Here is a 13,730-nt window from a genome sequence, read left to right on the forward strand (position 1 = left end):
AAATTAAGGTCACTCATCCTTTATATAAGGCTTGAGTTTATGGCCCAGTGGAAATCTACCCGATATCGACGTTAAACAGGGTTTATGGTCGTACCCGATTAAGTTGTCGTAACCCGACTTAGTCGTAACTAAAAATTTTCCAATTGAATATCGAGAATGTTTTCACGTGTTTCGAATGTGTTTGGACACTCATGAGGTGATAATAAAAGTCTCAATTAATTAACTTAATCCAAAAGTTAACTAAAAAATTGAAATACAAACGATTTTATTAACGGGAACGGGTTACAGTGATGGAAAATTTTCAGATTGTCACAAAGAGTGAAAATAACTGCTTTATAACTGCTTTCTACTTGCCAGGTGAGTCTTCTCACTATACTTTACCTCGAGTATTAACTAGAGTTATGTGATAGAGTATCTTGTATGTTACATTTGTGATGTTTTGCATTGCATTATTTCTATGTGATTTATGCTTTGTGTATCCCAGAGTTATAGAGTTAGGATCGAAAGGTCCACAGAGTTAGGACCAGAGGGTCCACAGAGTTAGGGCCCAAGGGCCCACATAGTTATAGCCTCTAGTGGTTAATATGTGTTATATGTGGTATTTTGGGGAACTCACTAAGCTTCGTGATTACAATGTTATGTGTTATGTGTTTCAGGTTTTCTCAAGATCACGGGATGGCACCGGCTCGATTGTACACATTAGAGGAATAGTTATGTTTTTGAAGATACTGGATTATTAATTATCTAAATATGGAGATGTGTATTGTAAATTAAACAAAAATGAGATTTTATGAAAAGTGTTTTAAGAATTAAGTGATTTTAAATGAAAATTTTAGTTTTTGAAAAATTTACGTCGTTACATTGTCGAACGGGGTCTACTTCCAGTCAGATGTCTTTTAAGCATGACTTCAAACTAGCTTGTTTATCGCTGCTAAAGTGATGCCAAACTAGAGCTCATTTAATCAAAGGTATGTATTGCATTCTCTACTATGTTATCTTTATCTATGTATTGTTTGAACAATTGAGTTGAGTAGCTTTTTTTGTTTATTATTGTTTAAGATGAATATGACGTTGTGTGGTAAATTTATATGCATACTATGTGTTTGATAAAATGCATGTCTGGAACTTTGTTCAGTAAGCACTCAAGTTACCTATCTTCTGATAATTTTGATATATCTATACTTTTTGGAGATGCAACACAATGATTACTTTAATATATTCATTATTTCAGGATCATGGACAAGGCTGGTGGAGTGAGTTTCCTTTCACCGATGACTATCATTCATTAGTATGACAGTTTGCAAGTAGGAGGCTTCATAAGAGGATCAAAACAATACTTGGAGTGATTAACAGAGCATACATTTGGGTCATGTGGGATCATAGGAATAGAATTGTTTTGAGAAAAAGGTGTTCTCCGTCAACACTCTTGTTATCGAGGTGAAATTGCTCTCTCTTCACTGGCTTAAGCTTAGGGCTTACCAGGGGTTATGGATAGAGTTGGAGGAATGTTCTGTTAATCAAATAGTATCTTCTTTTACCCTCTTATTCAAATTAGAATAGTTCTTCGACTTTTATAGATTAAGCTTGTGTATTGGTTAATGTATGCAATTGGATTTGACTTCTCTCCATGTATGCTAATAGTTAAATACTAAAAATTCCTTTCAATTTTATTTTTTAATGAAATTGTAATTATTACACTTTAATTTGTTATCTTGAGTTTCATGAAAATTGCAAAACAAGTGGGCATTAAAAACGTTAATGCAGGTGGACGTTGTGAACTATGGTTTATTCTATGAGGTTGTCATTGTGTTTTTACCTGACCAGGTTTGTAGATATCATATTAACCTCCTTTATGATTTTGTATTCTTAATTTGATTTGGGTTTTTTCATTTTAGATAAGTTTATATAATTTTCTCTTTTAACATGCTAATCCTTTTTATAATAATTAATTTTATGGGGTTTTAGTTTCATATTCATCAGTTAATGAATTTTTATGGTCTTTAGAACAATTAAGGGGAAGGATAAAAATCATATTTTTACATTAAAGTGTATACTTTCCTACCGATGTGATGAAAGATTAGTTTGGGAATTATTTAGTTCATAAGTTTATTGCTCTATGCAATAATGTTTATTGCTCTATGCAATAATGACCAGAAAATAATATGGTTGCTTATTTCACTAATCAAGATCCCAACCAACATTATGCTTGTGTATATGAATCCATGTGGGTTTGTATATTTACTTCAATCTTGTTAAAATTTTCAAAATAAGCTAATTTTCTCTATTTATTAAGCCAAAATTTCAAATTGCCTATATGTTTTTCATGATGTGTGTGTGTGTGTTTTATTATCCAAAGTATAAACTATTTTTTTGATGGCAGATATGAGGCGATGTAAACCACCCTGACTCTTTGACTAGAAGAAAAACTCAATATGAACAATTATTCAAGTTTCGAGGTCAATCAAGTTTTGTTTCTTCCCGAACAAGTAGTTAGTTTGATAGTATTGTGATGTGTACTAGCATGGTATTTATATACATATTAAACTTGTCTGAAGACATTTACGTTTTAAATATTGAAAATATTGTGTTAGACAAGTTTGAATTGAAATAATGATATTGTGTTTACCATTTCTTATCTTAATTATTTTATTATTATGATATATTACATATAAATTTTAAAAATTAAAACCCAATTTGTTAGTATATAATTTTTTTTCTTAAAAAAATATCATTAAAAACATGCTTTTTTTAATAGTTAAATAGTGGCATAAAAATAGTGCAACTAAAAGATACAAGTATTATAGTGGCATAATAGAAAAGTGCCACTAAAACCTAAGAATGTTGCAGCGACACAACCAAGAAGTGCCACTAAAGACCTTTAGTGGGAGCATTTTTAGTGACATTTTTTTTGCTGCTGATTACCTACTGGGCCTTTAGTGACACTTTTTTGGTTTTTAGTGACACTTTTTCTGTGCCACTAAATGTCATTTTATTTGTAGTGTACGAAACCATAGCGATGCACCATCTCCAATATGTTTCGTCCTCCATCATTTTGTCTTTGGATCTTACAATGATTTTTAGGGGTGATGAAATGATTCAAGTTTAGGTTTGGGTTTCATAGTAGAAATCGATTCAGGTGTTGGTGAAGGGCCTTGAAACACCGATAAGGGTTTCATATCGACAGTGAGAGGGATAATCGAAAAAGGACAATTGTGGTGGTGCTCTTTCAGATCATCATAGGGCTGCTAGGCAGCTGATGAAGGACATCAGATAGAGATACATTGGCAGTGCTCTTTCATATCTTCACAGGCTTTTGGTGAAAGGCCTTGAAACACCGATAAGGGTTTCAGATCGACAGTGAGAAGGATAATCGGAAAAGGACAATTGTGGCGGTGCTCTTTCAGATCTTCACAGGGCTGCTAGGCAGCTGATGAAGGCCATCAGACTATTGGATTAGGTGTCTAAGACAATAACTACATTGGTATATACTTGAATTATTAACAAAGTCAGTTTGGGTTGCTCTCAAACCTGACAATCGGATAGGATGGCTTTTAGAAAGAGAGACTGATTTATTGATTTATTATATAATTAATAAATAGAAATAAAAGATTTGTTAATATATTATGAGAATAATATATTAATTAGAAATAGTATTATTTAATTAAGAATTAATCAAAATTTAATTAGGATTAATTTTAGGATTAATTAAAAGTACAGGGACCTAAGCTGTAATTGTTCAATAGTTGAACAGAAGGGCTTCTAGAACCTTCATCAAAGGTGGTAGATGGTTTGGAGGGTGATTCTAGGGTTTCTAGAACATCTCTTGAAGATAATATTGATTATTAGGAAACTAGATAATTAACTTTTTTGAAATAACATTATTTTGATTAGGTTAGGGTTATCTATGATTTTTCTATCAGCTATAAATGTGGTCTATTAGCCTCATATTTTAGGCCGCTCTTTTTGCTAAGAGCATAACCAAAATATACCTCCCCTCTCTTATTTCTTCAAGTTTCCTTTGTTGCTGGGGTTTGGGTGTGAACCATCAGAGACACGAGATTTATGGTGCTTGCTTCCAAGATCTATTGAAGAAAGATTGGTTTGATTTGTTAGCTACAACAAATCAAAAGGTATGTAACCCTAATTCTTGTAATTTGTTTATACTAGGGATTTATTAGGATTCAAATTATTGTTCATGGCATGTTACATTCAAAGTGTTAAAGACATAGATCCTTTAGGTTACACGTGACCTTAAATGTTAAGTGAAATTCCGCAATCACATAGTTATTGTAATCTATAAAATCCATCAGATAAAACATATAAAAGTATATAATTTTGAAAATATGGGATATTTTTAGGTTTTTCCAGCCAGAAAAAAAAAATTCAAATAGGGTTTTTTTTTCTGAAAAATGGATAACAAGAAGAGGGTTTTTACTAAAAGATGAATTTTTAAAGGTATTTTTAGTAATATATATGGGTGAGATCCAATAATGATGCACATAATATAGTGAGAAGACTCATCTGAATTTGAAGAGCTAAAAATACACAATCACTCGAGTCCTTGAATGAATCAAGTACATGCACCACCTAAGTCAAATATAGGTCAAAGAGTTATAACCTTTAATGTTTGACTGAAAGTCAAAGTGGTCAAAAAGTCAACATGCAATAGTTAACTGGTCAAAGTCAATGGTCAAGGACTAACTGGTCAACGTCAACAGTTAACATGTCACAACCCATCTACTGGTTATGTCAAGATCACATGGTGAGAAAACATTCATGATTTCCTTCCAACACTCGTTTCATGACCTCTTATTGGTCGTGATGTGCTTTTTAAGGACAGAGATCTTAATCCCGTAAGTGACATAATTATTAATGTTTCCAACTTTATCCAAATCCATGCACTAATCAAACCTAAACTTAAACCCTAACTGATCAATGGTCCAAAATGGCCAAGAATTTGTGAATGTATCAAAGGGAGGCCATGCATGCCCTATTTTCTATTATGCATCCTAAGTCCATAAATTATCTTAATACACTTACAGGGTTATAGAGTTGCTCAAACTCCAAGAACATCCATAAGAAGCAAAAGGGACATAATAACAAGTGGAAGCTTTGTAACCTTCAAGGTCCATAAGTAAAAGAAGATGTTGGATCTTCATTAGAGAATTCACATTTTTGCGCCGAAACTCAATCCTCCTTCTTTAGTGATCACACCAAAGGCATAAGGATCTTTAAACTCACTCAAGAATACTTACAAGGGATAGGCTTTGCTCTTAGGGGGAATAAAGGTTGTAAACTGACAAACCCTAGGAGTTAGTGTCTTTATACAGGGCCCCATGCCTAAGTTAGGGTTTGGACTGATTGTGGTCATGTGTCATGACTAATACATAGTCTTCTTGTGACTTGATGATGTGGAATGCACCGCGATCACAAAGTCATTGCACCAAGGTCCTCCCAAAATCCTTCCAAATATAAATTAAGTGAAAAACAACTTGATAAACAACATATCAAAAACCAGGTGTTACAACTATGTCTCTCATTTGAATCATATTTCTTCCTCGAAATCTGCCTCCACAAATAGCTCTAGGTAATGCTAGTGCATCTTTTCCTCGGTTCCTAAGTCCAGTCAGAACACTTCTGATGTTGGCACTACACCTTCACCAATCCAATTACCTTGTTGTGCAAGGTCTTCATCTTAGGAGAAACCATAAGAGGTGAATGTAACACCCAATATCTTATATCCCATAAGAACATCCAGAAGATAAGGTAAACCACATTTTGGTAGTGACTAGGAACGATAAGAGTCAATCAAATTTGTATACGCTCTCACTCTGAAATATCATGGTACAATAGTACCGTCTATAGAGGTAACTATCCTCCACTTGTATCTTTGAAGTGTCGTGTAAGTTATGTATTGTTCATCTCTTCTATCCAATGCTAAGCAAAATTATACCTGAGATACATGACATTTAAAATATAATACTCGAGACGATAATGTCTTGTGAGTTATATGGGTTTTAGAGACAAAATATAATTTCGAAAAGCATTAGTGTGCTTGCTAACATTCATAAAGCAAGTACATTATTTCGAAAGTAACAACAAAGAACACAAGTGGAATACATGATTCCAAGCACAATAGATTACAAAGAAACTAGATAAATCTGGCTCTTGTCTCGCATGGGGACGTAAATGTACCAAGAAAGGAAGAACATATCAGTCCTCCTCTAGTACTTTGCTCTCAAGGTCGCAACCTTGTTTTGGAGTTTGCTCCAAAGAACCTGTTGTCTATGAGCTTGTTCATGGGTTCTTTCTCGTTTTGGAACGTGCTCCATAAAAGATGTCGACTTCGTGAATGGAGGTATCATCCGATTAGTATCTAACAAGTATCTAGACAATTTCACTGGTCACGTTCATGCAAGTTCACACACAATGATGCACGACCCAAACACACTATTTTCCGCCAACGTTCATTCACAAACAAATACTCTTATGTACAATTTTTTCATGGTATCAACTTTATACCAGGCAGGAACAAAGCTTGGAAAATTTTGTGTCTAGAAATTTTCAAATGAGGGATTTTTTGGGATTTTTTGCATCAATTAATTACTATTCAGGCTTGAAACTTATTGATTGAAATTAGAGTTTGTTCCTTTTATGTAATGTGCCATTGAGACTCATTTTGTACTATTGACGACATTTTCTAGTTAGGTGCAAATACTCTTATTATGATTCATAGAAAATGAAACAGAAAACATACTACACTCATTTATTCAAGGATCAAGAAAACTCATGGTCTGAACCCTTGTGATTGGTAGTCGTATGTAGATGATTTTCAATCAAGTTCAAGTAGGCCATCTTGATCATGACAACAAAGAAAAGCAATGTGTTTCTCCATGAAACGATGACACTCAGGGCACCGCATCCCATCAGGGACTCTACCTGCTGCAACTGGAAACTCAAATCTACAACAATTATTCGCTGCAACATGAAGCTTATCATGGTACTCCGTAAACGACAAATCAAACCCCTTTGGTTCAATATCTTTCTTCCACAAATCAAAGTCAGATGGTGTTTGCATCATAGTGGTTCCATGTCCATTAGTCAGAATCTTTGACCCTCTACACAACAAAGCCCATGATCCATCTTTGTCATAGCTTAGAAGTTTCTTGATCTGTTGCATCATGGGGTCTTGATCATCAGCCTTCTTTAATTGAATCTTGGAGTACAACATGCTTTCTAAACGTGTCCAGAAGAACCACATTAGGGTTGGATCTTGCCAGCTGTAGCTAAGCTTCTCCACATTAATGGTAGCAACAGCCCTACGTACGCTTTCCTTTTTCTTGCTTTTTCCAACATACGCCATCTCTAATGGGATTCGGGCAGCAGTCGCCATTGCCCGAGCTGTGGTTGTGAATTTGCGTATCCACTCGATATCATCACCTCCAAACAAGAATATGTATTTGTCTTCTCTTATCTAAAAAAAAAAAAGCGTTACACATTTACATCCATTCATCACATAAAATTAATAATATTAGAAAAAGATTATTATTTTAAAGATTTAACTCACCCAATTATCTATGGTGGGGTCCATGCTACTAACTAGCAACTCTAGCCTCCAAGTCTCATCCCTCCACAATTGTTCCTCTTTCATGCTGGTGAAAGGGAAGGCATTGCTTCCCCAAATCCACATCATGTGGATTGCATTAGGGCTCAACTCCTTTCCTTGTGGGTCCAACACCACTAGTATTGGCCTTTTCCTAAAGTGCCACCTGTCCCCTATGCACTTGATAACCACCTTGTCTATCATTGAAGGGTGGGATACAGAATACCATGGCATTTTCTCCTTCATCTCCTCGAATTTCCTGTCCATTTCCTTGGTGTAGTTTACAGAGGGGTCTACAATGGGAATCCACACAACTTCATAAAGAGCACTCGTCCTTGATCCGTGAATGCGAGACTCGTTGTAAATTTCTTCAAGAATTGAAAGCTCCTCACGAGACATGTCTAGCCCTGATATCAACAACAACACGTTCCTCCTCCTCAGGACTTCTAGACTAACCTGTGTGAGGAAAAGACGTAAATGTCCTCCTCAAGTAACAAATCGTAAATATAGATAGTGTTGATAGGATACCCTCATCTTTGTATTGCCATCGAAGAGTGGTTGTATATCATCCCTTGGATTAATCAAGATTTTAAGGATTTTCATGTTATCCATATGGCTTGTTTCAAACAGCTGATTGAACGACCTCCTGAATTCAATTTCCTTCTTGTCTCCTGCATCAATCAAATAAGATTTAAGATACCCTTTACTATATACATATAAATAATCGAATCTTTTTTATGTTTACATAAATCTGTAGCATACCAACAACACGAATGCAATTCTCCAACTGTCGCCTGAGAAAGTCATGTATGTGATCGATCTTTGAAGTCAATGACGATAGTTCCCATGATTGCATCTCTGTTGATGAAATCCCATACCTGAAATCCCATAACTTTATACGTCTATATATGTACATTATAAATGTTATTTTGTTAAATGGGGTTAAAGTTTATTTACTCATGGCCCATGCTAGTCAAGTGAGTAATCTGTGTAGCACAAGTGATAATGCCTCTGATGTTCCAGTAGACAGCTGTCGGAATGGTATTGATTGCTGATGACATGGCTGGCATATCAGGAGTTATGTACATAGACGGAAGCTCCTTGAATTGGACAATACATATTGTCAATTCCAGAATTGAATGGATTAGTTTGTTAACAGCTTCAAATCGAGGTATTAATGGAGCCGTATGCTCCATGATTGTTGGAACTTGTTTAAGGATTGCCAAAGATTTTGCTAGTTGATTCGATGAGTAGATTTGAGCCAGAAGCCAGAATTCTCCATGGTTGAGAGCAAAAGCTGCTAGCGTTAGCACCAGTTTTGCATCCCAATGGAAGTTTCCAACAGTGTAGAATAACGCAAGGGCTGTCGTGTGTCCATCTGCAACCGTTAAGCACTTTAACGCCAACTGTAAAAAAAGTTACATTTGGATCATCTTATGATAAAATATGATGTTTTGTAAAACTAAATGATAAGCTCGATGTAATATTGTAAATGACATGCAAAGACATGTAGAAGATTGAGTTTTTCCAAAATAAATAGAAGATACATTTGGGAGCATTAAAAAAAAAAAAAAAAACTCAATAAGCTTGTTGAAACACTAGTTTGAGTTTTTTTTACCTCACTAGCGAGTTTATCGATTATATGAGACGATGAATGGAGCATAACAATGGCATTGTTCTGATTTGGTTTACCATTCAGTTTATCTCCATTTGTATGTGGACCCTACCCCAGATAAAAGAACTACAAATGATTAGAAATGTAATTTTAGATTAATAGATGTGTAAAATAGTAATTAATAATACCGATGAAAGAGGATCAGCATTGATGGTAGCATGTCGAAGGATGTCTTGTATGATATCAAGAAGAGGTCTGACATCAACATCGGTTCCATCAGGGAGATGAGTATCAATAACTTGCTTCATTATCACATTGTCATCAGATGCACTAAAGATCGAGTTTCCATCACTTCTGGTGTGCTGCTGACGCACCGGATTATGTATGGGTCCCACCATCTGCTGAGGTGGATTACTTGCGGGACCCATGAGTTGCTTTTGTTGTTGTTGTTGTTGTTGTGGTTTCTGTTGTTGTTGAATTGGGTTTGTGGAGGGATTAGTGGTGGTTGTTAAGGGCTTTTTTTCGGTGGTTAGTGGTGGAATGCCCTTCATAAAGTTGGAGAATGACTCCATTTTTTATGTTAGGTTTTGGTTTTTTGGTTGTGCTGTTTTTGGTAAGATGGTTGGGTTTATATATATGTATATGTATGTGTGTGTATATACTATTTAGAATGGAATAAAGTGATAGTATAACTTACTGAATCAACTTCCTTGCTTGAGCTAGTAAAACTCTATATTTTTACTTTATACTTTTTACCATTTGAAGACCAAGATTTCCAAGGAACAAGATCCATGTTGTTGAAAAGTTTTATTCTGGTAACAGGATAGTGAGTGAAGTAAAGGAAATCATGTAGGTTGAGAATAAGCTTTTGCTTTGATGTGTTTTATTCTGAATTGTAATGATTCTTTGCTTCTAATCATAATTCATGTCCTGGAGTTGTAATCAGCTACTTGTACATATAGCATAATCCAGGTTTCAATCACCTTTCGCTTTTTAAAATGTCGACAAGTATAGTTTATGCTAAAACAAATATTCAATCCACCAAGAAAAAAAGTTGAGTTTCGCTTATTTCTAGTAGGTATTTCACATAAAAATCACTTTATGTTAAGCTGTTCCATTACACTGTATTTGTTACTATGAAACTAGACTAGACTGTATATCTTTTGGTATGATTGGTATACGATAGGATCGAATGTGAAAATTACAAATATCATAATATTTGGGTATATAATTCCATAGGGTTTAAGGTTTTCATCACTAAAAATCCCAAAATTATAAACCCTAACAACAAATCACTAGCCTATTCGGGGCTCATACTTTGATTCAAACTAGAAAGGTTACCCCCGCTATGCCGGGATCAAAAGCTTTCAATGTTGTTTCCGAATCGATAAATATGTTAGACGTAGAAAGTGCAATGATGAAAAACACGGGCTTTACCCCGTACCGTTTTTTTTTTTCATGTTTTTATAAAAAAATGTAAAAATTTTGACTGCAAGGACCAGAAGTATCAAAATGGCTAAAGAATTAAAGGGGTATGAATTAGCAACTTTTTAGAAAATGGATCAAAGTTGTCAAACCGTTAATGTTTTGTGGCCAAACTTTAAATATTAAAAGGTTTCTAAAAAGCATAAAAATATTGGTTGCAAGGACCAAAAATGTAACATCCCGGAATAGCAAGAGTAGTGTTGAAGGGCTAAAAGTGTAAATCTTAAAGGGCGACTCGGCGAGTCCATGGATGGACTCGGCGAGTAGAGTCGCGACTTTGGTCGCGTGACAAGTGACCTACTCGGCGAGTCCAAAGATGGACTCGACGAGTAGGTGCTGGGCGAAGAAAACCCTAAATCCGGGGAATGAGCCCTATATAAAGATCATTATGTTTCCTCCACAGCCTCCTTGATCCCCCTTGAGTCCCAGAAACCCTAATTTCGTGGAGGAACCCCATTGTTGAGCAAATTGGAGCTTGGAGAGGTGTTGGTTGAAGAAATCTTGAAGGAGAAGAGGCTTGGATCAAAGGGCTTTGCTTGGATTCGAGTTTCATTGCTGTTGGGGCATTCTTTGGAGGTAATACTTTCGTTCTTGGGCTGTATTCTCCTAGATTCTCATTTTGGGGTTGTGTGGGAAGCTTAGTTGTGTGACATCTTGAGTTTGAAGGATGGATCTGAGGTTGCTACCTCAGATCTGGAGTGGAGAAGATCTTAAGAGCATTAAAGCCCCTGTTCTTGTGTTGTTAATGGAGCTATCATGTCCCAAACCTTAGCCCTAATGTGTATTATGCCTAGATCTTCATGGAATCACGTAAAGTTTGCCACTTTACGTGATGGATGGGTTGTAGGAGGTTAGATCTATGTTTTGGATCAATTGCATGGCCTGGAGTGCTTCTGAATTGATTCAGACCGGTGATACTCGGCGAGTCACATGGGTGGACTCGACGAGTTGCTTGAAGATGGCCTGGAACTCGGCGAGTTGGAAGAACAACTCGGCGAGTAGGTTGAAGATAGCCTTAGACTCGGCGAGTCTGTTCTTGGACTCGGCGAGTCTTGTCAAAGAGTCCCGATATTTCTTGGTTGAGTCGAGAATCGGTGAGTCAAGGGATGACTCGGTGAGTTGGGTGCGAGTGGACTCAGAGTTGTTGGACTCGACGAGTCTTGGGGTGACTCGGCGAGTTGGGTCGCTGATTGAGGGAAGTTCTGAGCATAGGGACTCGGCGAGTCATCGGGTTCACTCGACGAGTAGGGTCAATCAGGGGTTGACTTTGACTTTGTCCAAGGTTGACCAGTTGTCTTCCAGGGGTATTTTGGTAATTAAGGGTATTTATTGAATTGAATGTTTCAGTGTTCAGTGGAGGAGTTCGTGTCAGGGTTGGAGCAGCGGGATCTTATCCTTTCAGCCGACAGTTTCGAGGTGAGTTATCCTCACTATATCAACAGGGTCTAAGGCACCAAGGCCGGCCCTTATCGGATTGAGATCCGGGTAGTTGTTATTATTTTGTTGTTGTGATATGCTTACATCCTGAGAGTTAGGACGGTATACGTTAGAGACCTGATTGATATCGGTATCCTGAGAGATAGGGAGATGTTATGCTAATGACCTGTTAGGTCGGTATCCTTCTTAGAGTATGTTATGCTATGTGATCTGCTAGATCGGCTTGTTTGAATGTGAACTGTTATATGATTATATGTTTATGTGTACATGGTTGCTTAGACTGGAGATGGGTTGAGGCGGTCCTGCTTTGTGCTGTAGGCCAAGATACTCAAGGCGGACCGGTTGTTCTGAAGGCCTAGCGAGCGGTCCGGATATGCTGTAGGGCCCACGCGGGCGGACCAGACGTGCCGAGGCTTGGAGAGTGGACCAGGCCGACTGAAGGCCCGATGCGGGCGGACCAGTCATACTGTAGACTTAGAGAGTGGACCAGGTGAGTTGAAGGCCCAGTGCGGGCGGACCAACCACACTGTAGACTCGAAGGACATGACTAGACTCGGAGGATACATCCGGTGGACTGAAGGCCGATACGGCGGACCAGTCACACAGTAGACCCGATATGCATGGCTGTTCTATATTTTGTTATGTTATGTATGTTTTATATGTTATGGGGCGGAAGGAAATATGTTTTGGACCGGAAGGTCGTAGCCTGGAAGGGCGTATATGTGGTTGGTGTTTTGGGGGTATCTTACTAAGCTTTCGGGCTTACAGTTGTGGTTTAATGTTTTGCAGGTTCTTCAGGAAACTGTAGCAAGGCGAAGGCGTGATCGTACCGCTCCTCAGGATTTTGTAGCAATGTGATTCTGGGAATACTCTAAATGATTTGTATTGAAAACCTTTTGTAAACAATTTAATGAAATCGGGTTGTTTTTGAAAAATTTAAATTGGTTGTATTTTTCGGTTGTTACAAGTTGGTATCAAAGCCTTGGTTTGAGTGAATTGGAGGAACACTTGTGTGACTCCAGTCTCAAATTGAGGAGGGTTTTCAAAAGAGAATTTAAAATGGTTTTCAAAATAAGTAAAGGAGGACGCGGAGGTACGATCAGCCGGAGCCAGTAAGTAACCCCAAAATACCATACATGACAATTGTTTTATTGAGCTTTGATAGAACAACATGCTAGAGTTAGGCTAGGGATCTTCAGGATTTCTTGATGTGTTGCCTGATTTATGATGCCTGCTAGCCTAGGGTTTCCTTGTGAGAGATTTCTAGTGTTCCTCTAGTTGTGAGGATAGAGCGTTGTTATGTATATTTGTCTCTAGGGTGTTGTGGAAGTACTTCATACAAATATGGGTAGGTGTGGAAGGTAGTATGGGCCCGTACTACTGAAAGCACATGACCCATACGCGTATCGGGGAAACCATGACCTCTAGGGTTGGGTTGGGAGTTGGTTCCCGGGATAGTGGGAAGTGTCTGAGATTTCTGGTGGTTTATTTTCAGTATGGAGACTTCAGGACACGCTGGGAGTGGATCCGGGTCAGGATCAGGAGCAGGAGAGGGAGTTCCGGGTGGGTCTGTACAGCCCGAGGTTGTCA

At 37.3% G+C, this 13,730-nt stretch overlaps 1 protein-coding gene across 1 annotated transcript; it reads right to left on the reverse strand.

Annotated features, from left to right (window-relative positions):
* Positions 1-6,603: 6,603 nt before the first annotated feature.
* Positions 6,604-9,832, reverse strand: LOC145015794 (protein SIEVE ELEMENT OCCLUSION B-like). Its single transcript, XM_078974267.1, has 7 exons — positions 9,407-9,832; positions 9,222-9,326; positions 8,561-9,009; positions 8,366-8,481; positions 8,132-8,274; positions 7,568-8,059; positions 6,604-7,474 (listed from the first exon to the last, which is right to left on the reverse strand). Exons 1-7 carry the CDS (start codon positions 9,788-9,790, stop codon positions 6,833-6,835), a joined length of 2,331 nt encoding a protein of 776 aa, XP_078830393.1. The 5' UTR covers positions 9,791-9,832; the 3' UTR covers positions 6,604-6,832.
* Between the last annotated feature and the right edge of the window lie 3,898 nt (positions 9,833-13,730).

This window comes from Lactuca saligna, chromosome 9 (genome assembly GCF_052625555.1).
Source record: "Lactuca saligna cultivar CGN05327 chromosome 9, ASM5262555v1, whole genome shotgun sequence".
In the NCBI taxonomy this organism is placed as follows: domain Eukaryota; kingdom Viridiplantae; phylum Streptophyta; class Magnoliopsida; order Asterales; family Asteraceae; genus Lactuca; species Lactuca saligna.